The following is an 18213-nucleotide window of genomic DNA, read 5'->3' as shown; positions in this document are numbered from 1 at the left end:
TCTCTCTCTCTCTCTCTCTCTCTCTCTCTCTCTCTCTCTCTTTTCCACATTATATGTCATCTTTACAGGAAAATTTAATTTCTAACTGACATTAAATATAAATGACCTTCACATATATCCTTGCACATTTATTGACACACACATGACCTTCTCGTGAATCTCTCACTTTTATGGACACACATCGACCTTCACTTATGCTAAACCCAATGAGAACAATTTCTGTAAGTTCTTCCTCGACAGGAAAACGGAAAGATGGCACAGTCTGGAAGTGGAAGCTCTTCTCGGAGGAGTGCTGCGCAAGTTCCTGTACCTGGAGCACACCCCCACTCCACCCCTCCACACTCTCATGAGTCAGTGTCACTTCCGTACCACTGGCATGACAAACAGGTAACTCTTAGGATTCACTTTATGTTTAATGAGCCAGCAAGTCCTAAGAATTTAAAGTGCAGTCATTTTTTCATTCATTTATTTCCATATCATTGGCCTGACAAACAGGTGACTATTAAATTCACTTTATGTCTTATTAGCCAGGAAGTCCGTAGAATTTAAAGAACAGCCATTTTTTCATGGTCATTTGTTTCCAAACCACTGGTGTGACAAACTGGTAACTGTTAGAATTCACTTTGTTGTGTTTAATGAGCCAGCAAGTACAGACAGTCCCTGTTATTGGTGGGGGTTCCGTTCCGATGCATGACAATAAGCGAAAATCGCTGATGACCAAAAGTTGGCGATTTTCGGCGCTAATTGGCGCCTCTGTTAGGTATGTATCGGTGCCGATAAGCGGAAATCGGTGCATATTGGCCCCAAAAATCGCCAATTTTCACCGCTAGACAAGCACCTTAAAACCGGATCACCAATAACCAAGCTGGCCGATAACCAGAGACTGCCTGTACATGAAGATGGAAGAACTGCTCTTTGCATATTTTTACAGCCTGTTGTTATTTTTGCATAGCATTGGCCAAAGAAGATGTAACACAAACAGCTTTTGATATGCAAAGCTAGTCAGACTTGTTCTTTTTATTTATTATTATTTGATGAATATGTGGTGGTATTTTTTCCATGTGTTCTGAGAAAATATAGGAAACTTGTGTTTTAATGCTTGAAAAAGATTTATAACAGTAAACAAGACTTGACAAGAAGGTAGCACCAGCAGTCATAAGTTAATGCGCTTTAGAGAACATTTGAGTGTAAATAAAGGAAGCTACAGAAGCCACTTGGGTGATCAGAATAAAGCAAATTCTCTGTTTACTTTTTAATGTTTTTGACAATAAATTTGCAGCGTGAAACCTTTCCATATAGTATTGTTTCTTTAAGAATTCACTGTTCAACTGTCATGTTTTGAAAAGAACTTGTGTTTTACTTTATTATTTTACAGGAACTCATTCAGCGAGAGTTGGAGGAGGCCCGTGCTCGTGCAACTCAGATGGAGAAGACCATGAGATGGTGGTCTGACTGCACAGCAAATTGGCGAGAAAAGTGGAGCAAGGTAATCATTTTATGTCCCTCCTTATCTCCAATTTCCCAAAGAGGAATGGTACTGTCAGTGCACCTCTCATGGTGGTGTACTGTAGGCATTACTTTAGGTTTTTTGCAGCATCCTTTTGACCCCTAGCTACAACCCCTTTTGTTCCTTTGACTGTACCTCCATTCATGTTATCCTTCTTCCCAAGGAAGTTCTTTATGGCTTTATGGCTGTCTTCTCACATCCTTGGATTGCAGTTGTATATAGAAATTTCAAACCAATCGTAGTTTTCACCTACTATAACTCCCTCCTGTGTATTTGCAGACCTCAGTTGATGCAGTAAAGTATTTTAGAATGTCATTTGATTGTAGATCCCAGTATCAATCTGCTGTGCAGATTTAACAGGAAATGCAAGCTTAGTTTGATGGAAAATATTGCTTTGTGAATTTTATTGCAAGTTCATGTGTAGTAAGTCTTGTACAGTGAACCCCCCCGTATTCGTTGGGGCTGCGTACCACACCCCCCGCGAATAGCTAAAATCTGTGAATACTTAAAACCTCTCTAAAAACACTTAGAACAACTGCCCATTTTGATAGTTTCAACACAAGAAAAACCCCTGTAAAAATGCTTATACCTGAGTATTTTAATAGTTTTATCACAAAAAGTGCATTTATTTAGTCATGAAAATTATCAGTGGAAAATACCACGAATGGGCGAATTTTCCGTAAATAATGGGTAATTATGTTCCACAGAGAAACCCGCAAATGCTTGAGCCCGCGACTCATGAGAACGCGAATACGGGGGGTTTACTGTATTGCCATAGAATATTAAAGATTGAATCAAACTTTACTTTCCTTCTTTAGGTCAGAAGTGAACGAAATAAAGCTCGGGAAGAAGTGAGAATTCTTCGAGGACGTCTGGAAGCATCTCAGAGAGAAACCAGCGTTTTACGAAGAGAAAAGAATGATTTAGAGGCACAAGTAGCTCACTTATCAGAGCCACACGGGATACGGGCAAGGAAAGATGATATGATTAATAAACCTACGGACATAAGGGACCAAGTAAGTTCTCATCTGTTGTTTGTTGCTTTAAAATGTGGAGAGAACGTAGATTCTTATTTTTTATATCTTGTATTTATTACAATTTGTAGGATGATGTCTGTCAGCCTAAGGACCATTATGATATTTTACTTAAATTAAGGTGAGAACAATTACCTTTACAAGAGAATCTTGTGATAACTTTCGTCATCATGACATTTCACCAAGAAATGATGTTTGCTATTGAGAAAACTTGTATATAGTGATATGCTCCCTGAGCTGAACTGAAAGTGATTGCTTTAGTAGGCTCTTTTTAGTAGAAAAGACAGATGAAACAAGGCAAGAGTTGATGCTGATTCGCAGTGTGTAAGTACTGAAGGTAAAGAGGGTCTTCTTACATAAGTAAATGTTCATGTAGGTTCTTTTCAGCATTCACAACTTATTTTTAATTTACTTGAACTGTGGTCTTCACAAATCAGTGTCCAACTTCTCTTAGTCTTGCTCAGGTTTTTAATCTTCATTTATGAACACATCTTGTGAGACCAACTGTTACTCAGAAGGTTTCGTTGAACTAGTATTCATTATCATTGTATTCAGTGAAAACTTGATAGGATGCTGAATGGTTGTCTGATTTATCCTGAAGTAGTGTTTGTACATTTCAAATAATAATAATGATATTAGCATGTAAGGTTTTTATATTTCTCTTTTGGCTGAGGGGTAGTTTAATTTTCCACCGTTCAACGCAGTAGATTAAGAGTTCTTCATCCCAGTTGAATATACAGTATAACTCTGCAAATGATCCCCACCCCAGAAGGAGAATAACACTGTAATGATTGATAATCTTGCCTCTTCTTAACAGACTACAGAACAGTTTCACCATGCCATCTTTACGATTACTATTCATTTAATTCTTTGCAGAAAAATAGGGATCCTGCCAATTTTGTCATTCAGTCATGAGAATCGTCCTTGCCAAGTACTGTATGCAGAACCATTTTGTTGTATACATTAATGAATAGGCAACTTGATGATAACCTACAGTGTCATCCCTTCAGATTTTGTTTATATAATCTCTCTCTCTCTCTCTCTCTCTCTCTCATCATGTGTATGTGTGTGCTTGTGAAGTTACAAGGTTCCACACTATTGTTATACAAAAAATAAAAACAGATGTTGGTCATCAGATTGATATCAAGTAAAAACTCTGTTAATACAATGCACAAGCCCCTTTATTTTTGTAAACTACTTCATGGTACTGTACTATGCAGTGTTAGCTGAGAATAGTTACTGTATCTGCTGAAGAAATTAGAGAGTCTTCCTCCTAAGCAATTAGCCATCATTAGAGGGAGTCCCCTTCCTGTGTCACATGTCATTCTTGCTTCAGCTATCAGCCAAACTTTACTCCTTTTCTGGATTAAGTTGGCATAGTTCTTTGTGAAAAAACACCCAGCCCAACCAATATGCAACAGTTACACAGTATACACACCTGTTCTCGCTCAAGTGAGCTCACGACCACAACAAACAAAAGAAAGACTTACAAACCGACCAAAAAACCACAAATGGGAGCTCTCACGACCTTCTGCCACCCCCACTAACCCGTCATTCCCTCCACATCACCATTTTCCTAACCCCTGTATTCTGTAAGTCTTATGACGTCACAGCAATCACCATTGCGCCATTCCAAACATAATGAGAGGACTGGCTTTACAAACACACACTAAAATTAGCAGCTCACTTTGTCTACATTTCTTGAATGTTTAATGCCCATACCTACTTCACTAACCCAGAAAATGAAAATAATTATTGAATTTATAAAACTGATAGATAATCACTCTGTATTCTTATTGTTGATAGTCTTTTTATTATATATTGTAGAAAGAAAAGAATTAAGGCGTTTGGTTTAGTTAAACTTCTTTGTAAGTTTGTAGTAAGCTGCCCTGAAGACTTTTTTTTTTTTTTACATTGTAATTCATGAGATATCAAAAGATAAAATGTCCTATTCACAAAGTATTTGTTCTTGTGCCTAATCCAGGTTTACAGTAATCATTTAAAATTATAATGTTAATGTTTTTTGTGCTAACATTTTTCATTTTAAGTCAGTTATAATAGTTTTTTGTTGGTGGAGGCTGTTCATGACTTCTGTAAATCCTTCTTGACATATGTCCATTCACCCTTGCCAAAATACATACAAGAAATATGATTGTAATATTTGCAAGATGACTGTTAAGTGCTGAGGCACATTATAACATTAGTAATTCCCAAACCTTGCTTTCTTTTGGCTTTGTCTCTGTAGCCAGGTGTTGTCAAGCAAAGAGTATGTCCCAAGGGGGTCAAGTGGAAATTCCTTAAGTGAACCTAACAGTAGGTGACCCTCATCTCTTGCTGCATTATGGAAAAGGAGGAAAGTAGATCAGAATATGGAAATCATGATGAGCCATCATTATGAGAGGGAGGGAATATGTCAGCAATTGCACACAAGCTGGAGTCGCCAAAATCCACTATTTGTTCCAACTACAAAGCCTCTGGCCAACGAAAGGGAAAACAAGGTGTCTTTCCTGATCTGAAAGTGGTCTTGTTGTAAGGAAATTTGACCCTTATTGATTTTTATCTAAAATTATAGCCAAATCCTTCTGGTTTTTTGTCCTGGAATATGTGTAACCTTGCCCCAGCCAGTAGCGATAGTGAGCTCTCAGACTGAGGTTGGGTGAATGACTAGACAAAAAGGACTATAACTCTTGACACCTATCCATATAACCCTAGAAAACACCTTCTTGACTGGATAAACTTTGGAGCATATGTAGATGTGAATGAACTCCATAGAATAAAGAGTAAAATTCCACCATCTGAGGACAGCTTAAACAAACCAGAATGTCACTAAACTTTCACAAAAAAGAGATGTTTTATTAGGGATGTCAATTGACAGAGTACAGTAATATTTAGCATCAGCTTACTCCTTTGTTTAACTGCAGTTTGCCTCTTCAGGAGAAATGTGCACAAAGTGCTATGAAAGTTTATGGGTCTTAGGGGTTAAGGACAGGTATGAAACTCATCTTGTAACTACAGTCTCCTTGCCTTCATTTTCACAAGTGGATAACAGTCATCCCTAACTACCACCAGATTGCACAAAATAACAAGAGGCAGCTAAGTAGGATCTTAAGCTAACATGAGAGGAACCCATATTACTGGATGTACTACCTTGAACCTGATAGTAGCAAAGACATTAACCTGTTGACTGTTCCTAGTACTACACCTGTATTTTCCCAGCACTACTGTACTTTGTTTGTGCTGTACTGTGCAATACCATCACATTTGTTTACTTTCGTGCTTCTCTCTTCTAATGCTTATGCACCCTATTATGGGACGGAAAAAACAATGGGTAGCGTCAGTTGGCAAGATTGAGGCATCTTCTCTCCTGTTTCCACCTGGTTACCACCCATGTTTAGTCATTGCATGACCAGTCTGGCAGATGTGCAGAAAGATTCTCCGCATATGAAAAGCTACAGTTTGTATACTTAGGAAAAATGCAAATCACCAGAACTGGCCTCTTCACCAGTGTCAAGTGTGTAGTATATTTTAGATTGTAAGCCAGTGAAAGCTCATGCTGGGTTTTGCTGGTCCAAAGCACAACTATCAACTGCTCATTTCTCAGAATAATTTCACTTATTAGCAGTTTAAATTTTTCTCAATAATGTATATTCTTTGGCAATATTTGCCCAGTTGCTGTCATTCTCATGGGTATGAGAGAGCCATAGGATGGACTGTGAGACTGTCTTATATTTGGTTTAGGAGAAGTGAACAGTTGACTTGAAATTTATGCAGAATTCACCATCAAAAGCTACAACCAACTTCTTATATTTCAGTATGTCAAAGTCATGTCATCTCACCCCAACAGGATAAAACTTCCTACTTTTGGGAGCAGTATCATTGATACTAACACCTGTCTTCACCTAGGGTCCATAGCGATTTCAGAGGGCTTGCCACATGCCAGCAGAGACCAAAAAAAGCAACACTTTCAAATATGAGGAAAGGAAAACTTAAACCACCCCCTTCCCTGTAGGGTGGTAGTGCACCTCACACGCACTGTAGGCATTACTTAAGGTTCATTGCAGCATCCCTTTGGCCCCTAGCTGCAACCCCTTCTGTTCCTTTTACTGTAACTCCATTCATATTCTCTTTCTTTCATCTTCATTCCATCCTCTGCTAACAGTTGTTTCATAGTGCAGCTGCGAGGTTTTCCTCCGGTTATACCACTGAAACCTTTTGACTCTCAATTTCCTTTTCAGCACTGAATGACCCCATAGTTCCCAGCACTTGGCCTTCGGCCTAAATTTTACATTCAGTTGCAAAACTACCTCCTTTTACTGTCTTGTATAATTTTATGGAGGTAAATTCAATTATGATTCGTAAGCCCATTGTCATCTTATGTTGGTGGCATCAATCACAGAGAAGTGATGAAAGCCACACAGGTAATGGTTGATTGTTTACATAATTCTTTATGTGAATTGGAAGTACTGTACCTGTATCACCTGGAGTGCAGGAAGCGACAAAAAATTGACCATATGTTGCCTACAGATTCAATGTTTGAAGTTCAAAACCTTTGAATAAATCAGTCAGATTTGTTTGCCTTGAAAAGTCACTTATTGTGGGTAAGTTGTTGATTTTGTTTTGAGTAAAAATCCCTTGAGTAGCTTAGTAATTTCTTTGTTTAAATGGAGTAATGATACATGTACTTGAACTACTATTGTATGAAGTTGATTGCTTGTACAGTTTTTACCTACTTCTGTGTCGTGTTTTATGCCCTGACATACGGAACTGTACAAGCAGGATGGTCCTTTTGTTTGAGGGTTTGTCTTTGTAAAAGTATTGAACTAAATAAATCTCCCTTACGTTAGTTTTTCAGAAAGCACAACAAAATACAGTATACTATAAAGCTATATGAGATATAGCCTCATTTCATGACAGTACTGATTGGCCCATATAAGAAACCTATTACAGTATCCAGTTTATGTAACGTTGGTAGATAAGTAAAGAATACAGTAAAAGTGTAATATTACTTATTTACTGCTCTTATTTATCTAAAGTAATTAAATCTATGGTTCCCAGCCTATTGGCACATAAGTGGGGGGGGATGGGAGGGTTGCAGAACCTAAATTCTTACATTGATGGTTTTTATTAGTGTATTTCTCCCAAAATTTTGAAAATTTCAGTTTTCAAAGAATATAAAAACTTAATGATTTTTTAAAATTTACTCTGACATTTTATATTATGGAAAAGTGGCAAGGAGTTGCAGGGTTTTAGAGTATTAGAAATATGTCTTCGTCCAAAAAAGTTGGGAACCACTGATTTAGACAGTTCTTGTGTTGGAAGTCATGTTCTCAAGGTAGCTCTTCCATGTTTGAAATAACATGTTTTGTTTCAGACCAATAATAAAGAGGAATCGCCTGAACGTGACGGCAGTACGCCAGTCCGACCAACTGCTCCACAAACTGAAATGGAGAAGTTATCCAGTGACGAATTACAGTTCATTCGGGATGCTAAAAACACAAATTTTAGCCTTCTTGAGGAAATGTTCGGTTCTCACGGAGTAGGAGTCCAGCCAGGTGACGATGGCATTGTCAGGAACATTGAAGAGGACGGCCCTGACCGAGAAGAACTCGTGCAGAGAGCCGTAGAAAATGTGTGCGTGTATGTTCACAAGGCGAGTGAAGCTTCACGTCTAAGAGAGAAGTGTTGTGCCGGTCGAGAGGTGAAAGACTTGATATGCGACGAATATCTGAAAGAGAATTCCGTAAAGGAGTTCCCGGATAACTCGCATCAGCCGCAGAGAGAAAATGACGTGGAAGAAAAGCTGAATGATCAGCAGCTGCACGAACAAAGTGAAATTTTCAAAGAAAGTAGTGTTTTGCCACCTGCTGGAAGTTCCAATAGCAGCAGTCAGCCGTCCCCATCTCACAGAATCTCTGTTATGTCTGACCCGTTACCAGACACATGCCACGTAAATCCTAGAATATCGGCCGTGTCGGATCCCATGAGTGAGGTTTGTGGAGGAAGTGAGTGCAGTGAGGGAGGATATGAAGACTCCGTGAGGAATGACAGAATTACCAGTGGTCGTGATGCGAGTAGAAGAGGCTGGAGAACTAGCAGTGGTTGTAGTGGAAATGGCATTAATAGTATGGTTAGTGGGTCTGTGATGGATGATACTGGTATCACCCCTGAGCAGGAAAGCTTAGAACAGCAAGTTACAATGCTCAAGTTAAGGCTTGATGAAGCAACAAAAACTATACAGGCTGAAAGAGAGTAAGTATCAGATATGAATTTGTTTTTTTATTGATTCCCATGTCTGAAGTATTATATGATTTGTTTTGTTGTGCCAAGTATATTTGAAATGGTGTTGAAGTTTCTTAATATTCAAGTGAGACAGAAATTAGTGTAAATTAGTGTAAAAACTAGATTCAGCATCAGAGGTAGTTACTGGAAATATTCAAGGCTTCTAGATAAAAATGTATGTGCATAAGGACTTTGTTCTTGTTGTAATCATGTTGTGTTAGATACTGAATATCTTCTTGTTTTAATTGTTAAGAACAGAAATTAGTGCATGTTTTGAAGTTGCTAGATGTACCATGATAACAACAGTGCACTTCGTTGATGGTGATGTAAATTTGTGTAATAGTTTTGTTAGCAGTTAGGGCAGTAAGTCTTGTTCTAGTGCTTCCTCCACCCTGTCAAACCATTTTGTAGGTCTTGCAGTCCTTCCTTCCATTCATTCTTCACCATCCCATTGTCTCCCATTTTTTTCCCCAACACCAAGTCATCTCAAAACACTTTTGATTCTTCTTTTTGGTAACCTTTCTTTGCCACTACTTTTTAACTCCATTTTTCTCACCTGTGAAGTCTTTATTCCACATAGACTGACAAGTTATTCATCTCAACAGTTTCCACTTTTTTTTCTTTTGCATGTAACATCCACAATTTACCAGTATAAATGAGAATTGGCCCAATAGTTCATTCACACATTCTAACTTTGACATTCTTCTCTAATTCTGTGACAATTTTCATCTCACGATCATCTGTTTCATTTACTCCCAAATACCAGTCCATACTGGTTTCCATCTGTCCTCATTGCACTCTGAAGTGCCTGTAGTTCTTCTTCATTGCACTCTGAAGTGCCTGTAGTTCTTCTTCATCGTCTTCATCAAACAATGTATCATCGGCAAACATGGGCCACTCCACACTCCATTCATGACCCCTTCCCTTATCCATCAGGTTTACATCTACCTACATCTGCTTTCCTTTGCCTGACTTCTTGAATCACTACATTCATAAAAGGCATAAAATACCCATATCTCAGACTCACTTTTACACCTAAGCAGTTGTTCTCACAAGCTTCACTTTCTTTATAAAAATTTCAAGAAGCTCTCAGCAAATTTCCAAGTATCCTCTGCATTGCACTTGGCAGTATCATCATTTGCTCAGTTTGCTATAGTCCACATCTACATGTAGCTTTTTTCCCATAATCTTGAACGTCTCCAACTACGATTTCAAAAGATACATGCGATCAGCACCCTCTTCCTCTATCCATCTTCCAGGCATACCATTTATACCTTGGTCAGCCTCTCATTAACAAAGTTATCATACTGCAGCATCTTGCTTGTAATCCCACAAACTCCTGGTTTGTTTCTTCCCATCAACCTCATAATGGTCTTCTTTTCTTCGTTAGCAGTACCTTCCACTTATTTTCAATTCGGCTTCTTTCACTGATGCATCCATCAAATCTGCCTTTTTTCTGTCCACTAACCCAGTAGCAAGAGCTACCTACAGTGTGATGTATGTGGTAAACTGTAGATAGTACTACTGGCTCTTTTCAGTATCCTTTAGCTCCCTACTTTGTGCTCTCTGCTTGCCTCTGCTTTCATCTATTTACTTCTCTCTCTTGTCACCCAGTATCCAACTTCCATAGCTTTGCTTTGCTTTTCATTTAACCTTTCATTTAAGGAAAAATCCTCTTGAGCAACTCTGATGAGTTTAGAAATGGAATGCAGTGTTCTTGTTAAACTACTGTACAATAATTATACTGTAATTCTACCCTTGACATTCAGTAACTTTGGAACAGGCCTACTCACATATTTTGGGATGGATGCGTTCTCTTCAAAAGACATCTTTCCATTTGAATTGTTCATTCTAACACCCACATGCTCATTATCCTGTAGGGGGCCAGTGCCATAAGTACAGTACACCTCATGTTGTGCACTGTAGGCATCACTTAAGGTTTTTGCAGCATCCCTTCAGCCCCTAGCCACAATCCTTTCTTTCCTTTTACTGTACTTCTGTTCATATTGTCCTTCTTCCATTTTACTTTTTACCACCCTCTCCTAACAACTGTTTCATAGTGCAACTGGGGGTTTTCCTTCTGTTACACCTTTTCAAACTTTTTTACTCTCAATTTCCCTTTCAGCACTGAATGATCTCTTAGGCCTTTGCTTAAATTTTATATTCCATTCCATTCTGGTTCATACACTCATGAAGCTTTTTTTTTTTTTATCCCTAAAGCACTAACTCAGGCCAACTACTGAATTTTATTTCTTTCCCTCTCTTTTTTGCTCATGTTCTGCTGGGCTACCTCATTTATCCTCTTTTATACCTGAACTCTTTTATACTCTTTATCGTTTATACTCTTTATCGTGCAGCTGCACCTCAGACAGTCTCCTTGTCCCCCTTCATGAGACTTTGATTTCACCATTTGTACACATTCAAAATCTCCAGACTAGTGTTAATGATCGTCTTCTAACCAGCAGCTGGTAGTTGCCTGACCTTTTTTATTATAGCCAGGGTAGAAATTGGCATCAATCCAGCAACATCACCCACAGATAAAAACTGATTTCCATCTTAAAACCAATCAGCCACCTAGAATGGTTAGAGTCCACAGTGTTTTAGCTTATTCATGTGTATAATTACTGTATGTCAAGATCAGTTTTTATTAGGAAGGCAAGTTGAACCCAACAGCAGCACATTGAGAAGTATTTTGTCAGTGATTGAAATGAAGAATTGCCAGTGGTCACACTTATCAGAGACAGACATGCTATATATCTGTTACTGAAACAGGAGCTTGCCTCTCCAGTTAATTGCAGAAATTCTTGATCCACAAGATCCTACCCTTGTAAATACTTAATCAGGCTCGTGTAAACTGTTGGGATGTGTGGTAAAACAAGTTAATTTTTTTGCAAAGAAAATGAAATTGATGTTTCTAAACAAACCCATCAGTTAACACAGAGACCCCTCCTCCCAACCCCTCTAGTCTAGTGCAAGTCCAGACAACACAGGGAATGACTGGCAACTGGAGTTGGTGCTGGGATTCCTGGGTGTGTGGCCTATGATGGAATTTTCTTCTTTATATGCAGTGTGTCTGTTTGGAGGGCTGACTGCACAAATAGGCTCTTGTAAACTGATGTGTTTGTATTAAAAACAATTTTGTTGCCCTCACAGGAGATTTTCATGTTCCAACAAAGTATGGAGACCCTCAACACATACTTGATATAGTTTTACAAATCCTATTGTTTTTTCAAATGTTTATATATGTATATATGATATACATATATTTATTGACTTATGTTTACATAAGTCAGTTATCTTTATATTCAATAGAGACCATAACATCTAAGAAAGTTTTAGACCCTGAAGAAAATGAAAAAATGGTACTGTCAGGAATAATATTGCAAACTGTTAAAAGCAGTCACTGATGAGCTAACCAGAATGTATAAGAGCATGATAAAAGAGGGGCTGGAAGAGCAGAGTGGGAAAAGAGTATTACAATAATAATACACATCGAAAAAAAAAGGCAGTGCTCTGCAGTTTGGGAAGTGTTAAGGGTTAAGGTTGCTGGAACTTCCTATGAAAGAATTTGAGAAGGTGCAAGAGGGAAGGTTGTGAGTGACTTAAAATCATCATTCGCCAGTTTGGCTGCATGCCAAGAAAGTCAGCAACTGGCATTCTTGATGACTGGTCAGTTACAGCAGGAGTGATCTGCAAAAAGATCTTGAGCAATTATTTGACTTTAAAAAAAATTTGACACAATAGTGTACCAAGATAAGTGATTACTAGATGGAAACTGCAAATACAGATATCAAACTGCCTCATTGATCAAGTGATGGCACCGTGTCATATCACAAGAATTATAATGAAGACTGTGGCAATGTTGGTTTCTGTCTAAGGTCAGTACCAAGCTGTTTATGGAAAGAAATTACAAAGGAATACAGAAAGGGCAATCACTTGGAGCTCCTGTTTGCAGGGGATTTGCTGTTGATAGCAAAGTCAACGGGTAGGGTCTTGGAAATCTTTAAAAGGCTTAAAATAGAGAAATGTAGAAGAGAGGATTAACAACTAAATTATGCTTGTGGCGATTGGAAAAAGAGCACAGGAAAATGTGTGCTATTGAAAGTAGCAGTGTAGGGGTGATTGTAGTAGGCTTCCAGATGGTTTCATAGTTGAATTCCACTTGGTAGCACCCTTCTGGAGTCCTGGATTTGATCCCAATGTAAGTCAGAAATTTATTGCTGTTACACATGTGATTGTGTGTTGATTATTTCCATCAATAATAATAATAATAATAATAATACTGTAATAATAATATTATAGCTGTTTCCACAGCATTTAATTTATACAGTCTTCTCTATTCTTATTATCTTTATTTCCACAGCTTGTAGCTGATAGATCAGGCTTCCCAAGGACATACAAAGATTTCTGTTTTCTTAGGTTTATTTCCTCTGACATTTCAAACTTGCTCTGGTGTTTATTTTAAAAAGAGTGAATGAAATGGCATGCAGGTTACAGGGGTGGGGCGGTGGGTGTACAGTTGCCAGGTCAGTAATTGAGCTGCGTTTTGGTTGGTCCTAGGTTGGTGACGAAGTCGGTCCCAGAGGTGTTGAGACCTTCTGGGCCTAATCACTATTGGAATTTGGGAGTGGCTGTTATCCGGGATTATAAGTCTTTCAGGTAATCTGCCTTTTGTGTCCAGTGTTGGCCCTCTCTCTCTCATTGGTGTCCGATGTCGGCTGGTTTCTTAAGTTTCTCTGTATGATGGTAGGGAGAAATTCGGTTTCCTTCACCCTTTTTGATGTTCGGCTTTTTTCTAAAATATGTAGTGCTTTGAGAAGCCGTCGGCGGTCCGGTGCCTGGTCAATGATTTTGGTGCTCTTTACAAGTTCTCTTTCAGGCCTTCTGTGATGTTTTTGAGTGTAATGATTAAAAATAGCCCCATCTTGGAGGTGACAGGAGAGATGCTTGGAGAGTTTGGTACTAGTCACCCCGATATAAGAGTGGTGGCATCTTTCCACCAGGTACGTAAATTTGTAGATGATACTGCTTCTCTTCAAAGATGTTTCTGGGGGCGCAGGGTTGTTTTTAAGCAATAACTGGCTTGTTTTCATATTTTTATAGTATATTATCAGGATTATTTTGTCATCTTCTGCAGTAGGGGTTACATTTTCCTAAATTATTTTTCTGAGGGTCTTCTCATCTTCTGCATATTTTTGGTGGAAGTAACTCCTGTAATATAGTTTTATGGACTTACTATGGTTGTTTTCAGTGTCCGTCATGCTTTCCTGGTGCCAGTTATTTATAGAGACTCGGGTTTGTTGTTCAACCATGTGATTAGAGAAGTTGTTGTTAATGAGTATTTGTGCTGAATTTTCTATCTCTTCCGTAGATCCTTTCCACATGGAACAGTGTGAGAGGGCGTGATGGACAAAGGCTTCAACCAAGGACTTTTTATCCCTGTCCGGGCACTCACTGGACCCATTAAGTCATGGACCCGGGTTCGTGGGTTTCTTGTATACTGTGGTGGTATAACCCTTTGGGGTCTGCTGTACTCAAATGTCCAGGAAGGGAAGAGCACCATCAACACTACGTTCACACATGAAACGGAGGATGGAACATTCTTCAAAAGTAGTCCTCAAATTTTCTAGGTCTTCTTCGTTATTCACTCTCACAAAGGTGTCGTCTATATACCTGTAGTATTGAGGAGGGCAGGGGATCTTACTGAAGACCCTCTCTTCTACGACACTTATGTAGAAATTGGCAAATAAGACTTCTAAAAGGGATCCCATTGCCACACCGTCGATCTGGCAGTGAAGATGTCCTCTGTGGGTGGTGAAGGGGCCTTCTTAGTGCATGTTTCGAGAAGGGGTTTTAGGGCTTCTTTGGGATGGTCATGGTCTGTGTGTCCTCACATCTATATACCCTATTCAGGATATGTTGAATCGTCTAGTCAACTGGCACGTTCAACGTCCAGGGAGGTGATGATACCTGTAGAAGAAGAGTCTCGGAGTTTCTGTAGAAAGTCGGTAAACAACTGCACACAATACCTGTCAGGGATATATGGAGTGAGGAGATTGTTGAGTCTCTTTGCGATGTTGTAATTAATATATATATATATATATATATATATAGAGAGAGAGAGAGAGAGAGAGACACAATGAAAGAGAGAGAAAGAGAAAGAGGAGGTGTGATAGAAAGAGAAAGAGAAGAAGAAAGAGAAAGAGAGCCAACACCGGACACAGAAGGCAGATTACCTGAAAGACTTATAATCCTGGATAACAGCCACTCCCAAATTCCAATAGTGATTAGGCCCAGAAGGTCTCAACACCTCTGGAACCTACTTCGTCACCAACCTAGGACCAACCAAAACGCAGTTGAATAACCAACCTGGCAACTGCACTCCCACCACCCCACCTCCACTTGCTATATATATCCTTGTAACCTGCATGCCATTTCATTTACTCTTTGAAAATAAATGCCAGAGCGCATTTAAAGCGTCAAAGAAAATAAACCTAAGAAAACGGAAATCTTTGTATGTCCTTGGGAAACCTGATCTACCAGCTACAGGCCGAGGAAAAAAATATGAGAAGAATAGAGAAGACTGTATAAATTAAATGCCGTGGAAACGCTAAAATTTTTAATGCAACTGCTCTCAGGGAAGGTCTCCTCCCTAATAATAATAATAATAATAATAATAATAATATAATAATAATAATAATAATAATAATAATAATAATAAGAATAACATTCAGCAGTCCTCTAGATGGGTATATAGATCTTCACTCTAATTCCACTCATCGTTCTTAACCATAACTTCAAAGTTCAAGTGAAGATGCAGTGTATTGCTACGCTAAAACAGTTCCCCATGTATTTTATTATTTTACTTACATTTTTGTCTATTTATTAATTTATTTTATCTTTTCTTAATAACTGATCTGCCTTTTCAGTATTTCCTTTTACCTGCTGTTACTTCTTTCAAATGAACACCATATTCTTTGTTCGCTTGAATTTCAAGTCAGTGGCACCTGTGTTGGGCTTATTCCATATGAATAGAGTTCATCTTCTGAATAATAATGATAATAATCCAGTTATGGACCTAGACCAGCTTCAGCACTCATGGTAGTTAACTCACAAAGCTCTTTGCAATAAGTATGGTTCTGCTTAGTTACTCATATGAAGTATTCAGGTACAGAAAATTGCTCTCCTGATGCCATCATCCCAGTCAGAGTGCTGTGCTGTACTTGATAGCCCTTCATGTGATTGTTCTCATCTTCACATTAGTCTTGCTTGTCACTTCTTGGGCAGACTTGCCATATTCACAGTTTCAGATAGGCAGCAAAGTGGACGTTAGTAATAATAACCAACAAGAGAGGCTAAACATTCTTACATCCACAGGTTGGTGGATATAAGTGTGGATTCAGGTGTATTATGCTTGTTCATATGTTATCCCATTTTGATGTTACTTCTTTCTACTCCTGTTGCCTTCTTATGTAAGTGGAATTTCACTTTAGCAAAGAAATGCTCTACAGGCAGTTCCCGGTTATCGGCGGCCTTGGTTATCTGTGATCGAGTTTTACTGCACTTGTCTAGCGACGGCAATAGCTGGATTTCCGGCGCCGATATCTGCATATCGGCGCTGATAACCAAAGATTGGTGCGGATACCCACCTAACATGCTTATCTGTGCTGACATTTGTCAGTTTCCAATTATCAGCAGTTTTCAGTTATTGTCACACCATCGAGAACAGAACCCCTGCTGATAACCGAGGACTGCCTGTATAGTTTAATGTGGGCAAGTGAGGATGCTTTGGAAGAAAACTGTTTTAGTGCACAAAATACAAGTTGTTGCTTCTCATGAAGGTTCCACCTCCTTCCCTCCCGTGATTGAGAGCAAGACTATTCATGACTATTCAAGACTATTCACGAGAGTGAGGCACAAAATGGAGTTGGTGTATACCCAACTTCAAGGCATTCATCATCCTTGTGAAATTTTGAGATCTTTTATTAAATACACCTTTAATCAATCTGTTCCTCAAAATACCAACTTACCAGCTATAGTAAGGCAATGCTTTGTATTCTATGAAACAAAATTTATTTGACAGAATGTTTTTAAATTTTACATCAGATTTTATTTTTGTAGTATTTTTATTCCAGCTTCTCTTACAAGAATAATTTGCCCTGTTTGAAATTTTACTTTTAACCCTTACTGATATTAATATGTTTTGCAGAGTGGCTCTGAATGTTTGGCATTTTTACATGGTGTTAAATTCTCTCATTTAGCATGTCTTTTGGTGACCTGTTGACTTATACAAGGTACTTATATATATTATGGTGAGAGCCTGTCTTTTGCAGTCTTACTGAGGCTTTCTTTTCCTACTAACTCATGAGTATGGCTTAGTGTGTATTTGGCTAACCTGAAATTCAGCTGCTAAGGTTAATGAAGTAAATTTATTTTGCTATGATAGTGCCCAAGCAAGCTATTATTGCATTATACATATTTATTCAACCTACTGTAGGCTAACTGAGCTTTTTGTTATAGAATGCTTGCAGATAATGCTTAAGTGTGATTGCTTGATTTACTAAAGAATTTTTGTTCTCACATGAAGTATGGTTTCGTAATTTTCATGATACACTACTTTTTCATAGAGGTATATACATGTGTTGTTTGGTACTAGTTTAAGCAGTGCAGATATATTGTACAAAATCAAGTTTTTACAAATCATTGTTCCAAACACAATCATATCATGTTTAAAATTATTGTAACAAAGTGGGCTTTCATTCATGACAATTTGTTGCAGCGAGAAATTAGTCCTGCACCGCGAGTCTTCGAAATGGCAAGCCGAAGCAAATGAGCTACGTTCCCGTCTCGATGACATCAGAGCTTCTCGTCAGGAAGCAGTAAAGGAGCTTGTTTCACTCAGGTCACAGCATCAGAAGGAAGTGCAGAGTTTGCAGCTAGAAATGTTAGATGAGGCTTCTTCACGAGAATGCGTAGACCGCAGGTTAGCAACTGAAGAATTTGTGGGCGATTGATTTTTATATTTTATAGTTCGTCCACAGATTTTTATGGAAGATACTTTAAAGTGTAAAAATGGTTGGCATAAACAGATTTAGATTTGAGCTTTGTCAAAAATAACCTAATAAGTTAGTATGTACACCTCATGAAGTATAGGAACACATGTGTCCCCAATTGTTCACTGTTGTGTTCTGTAATTTTTTAATAGTCTTTGTGTAATCATTTGAAACAGGAGTATGATTGCTGCACTATTATTGAATTTAGTGGCTTAAGTTATATGAATTTCTAGTGTTTGGTAAAGTGTTTGGTAACTTTGTAAACAAAAATGGAGTACATTTAAGAGTGTACTTAGTTAAGTAATGGATAAACATTTTGAAAATTATATAAAAGTAAGAT

The 18213-nt window shown here is 38.3% G+C and overlaps 1 protein-coding gene across 5 annotated transcripts in view; it reads left to right on the top strand.

The window, feature by feature from the left end:
• LOC136829914 (coiled-coil domain-containing protein 102A-like) overlaps positions 1–18213 on the top strand; it is a 41137-nt gene that overhangs the window by 3576 nt on the left and 19348 nt on the right. For 3 of the 5 annotated variants that reach the window (XM_067089063.1, XM_067089066.1, XM_067089064.1), the window contains 5 exons: positions 241–387; positions 1376–1486; positions 2326–2523; positions 7913–8790; positions 17600–17803. In XM_067089063.1, coding sequence (XP_066945164.1) covers positions 241–387; positions 1376–1486; positions 2326–2523; positions 7913–8790; positions 17600–17803 — 1538 coding nt within the window. Of the gene's footprint in view, positions 1–240; positions 388–1375; positions 1487–2325; positions 2524–7912; positions 8791–17599; positions 17804–18213 lie in introns of those variants that run through there. The other 2 variants (XM_067089067.1, XM_067089068.1) reach the window with 1 other exon arrangement.

Source organism: Macrobrachium rosenbergii, chromosome 45 (assembly GCF_040412425.1).
Source record: "Macrobrachium rosenbergii isolate ZJJX-2024 chromosome 45, ASM4041242v1, whole genome shotgun sequence".
Lineage (NCBI taxonomy): Eukaryota > Metazoa > Arthropoda > Malacostraca > Decapoda > Palaemonidae > Macrobrachium > Macrobrachium rosenbergii.
This window is presented reverse-complemented; position numbering and strand designations above follow the sequence as displayed.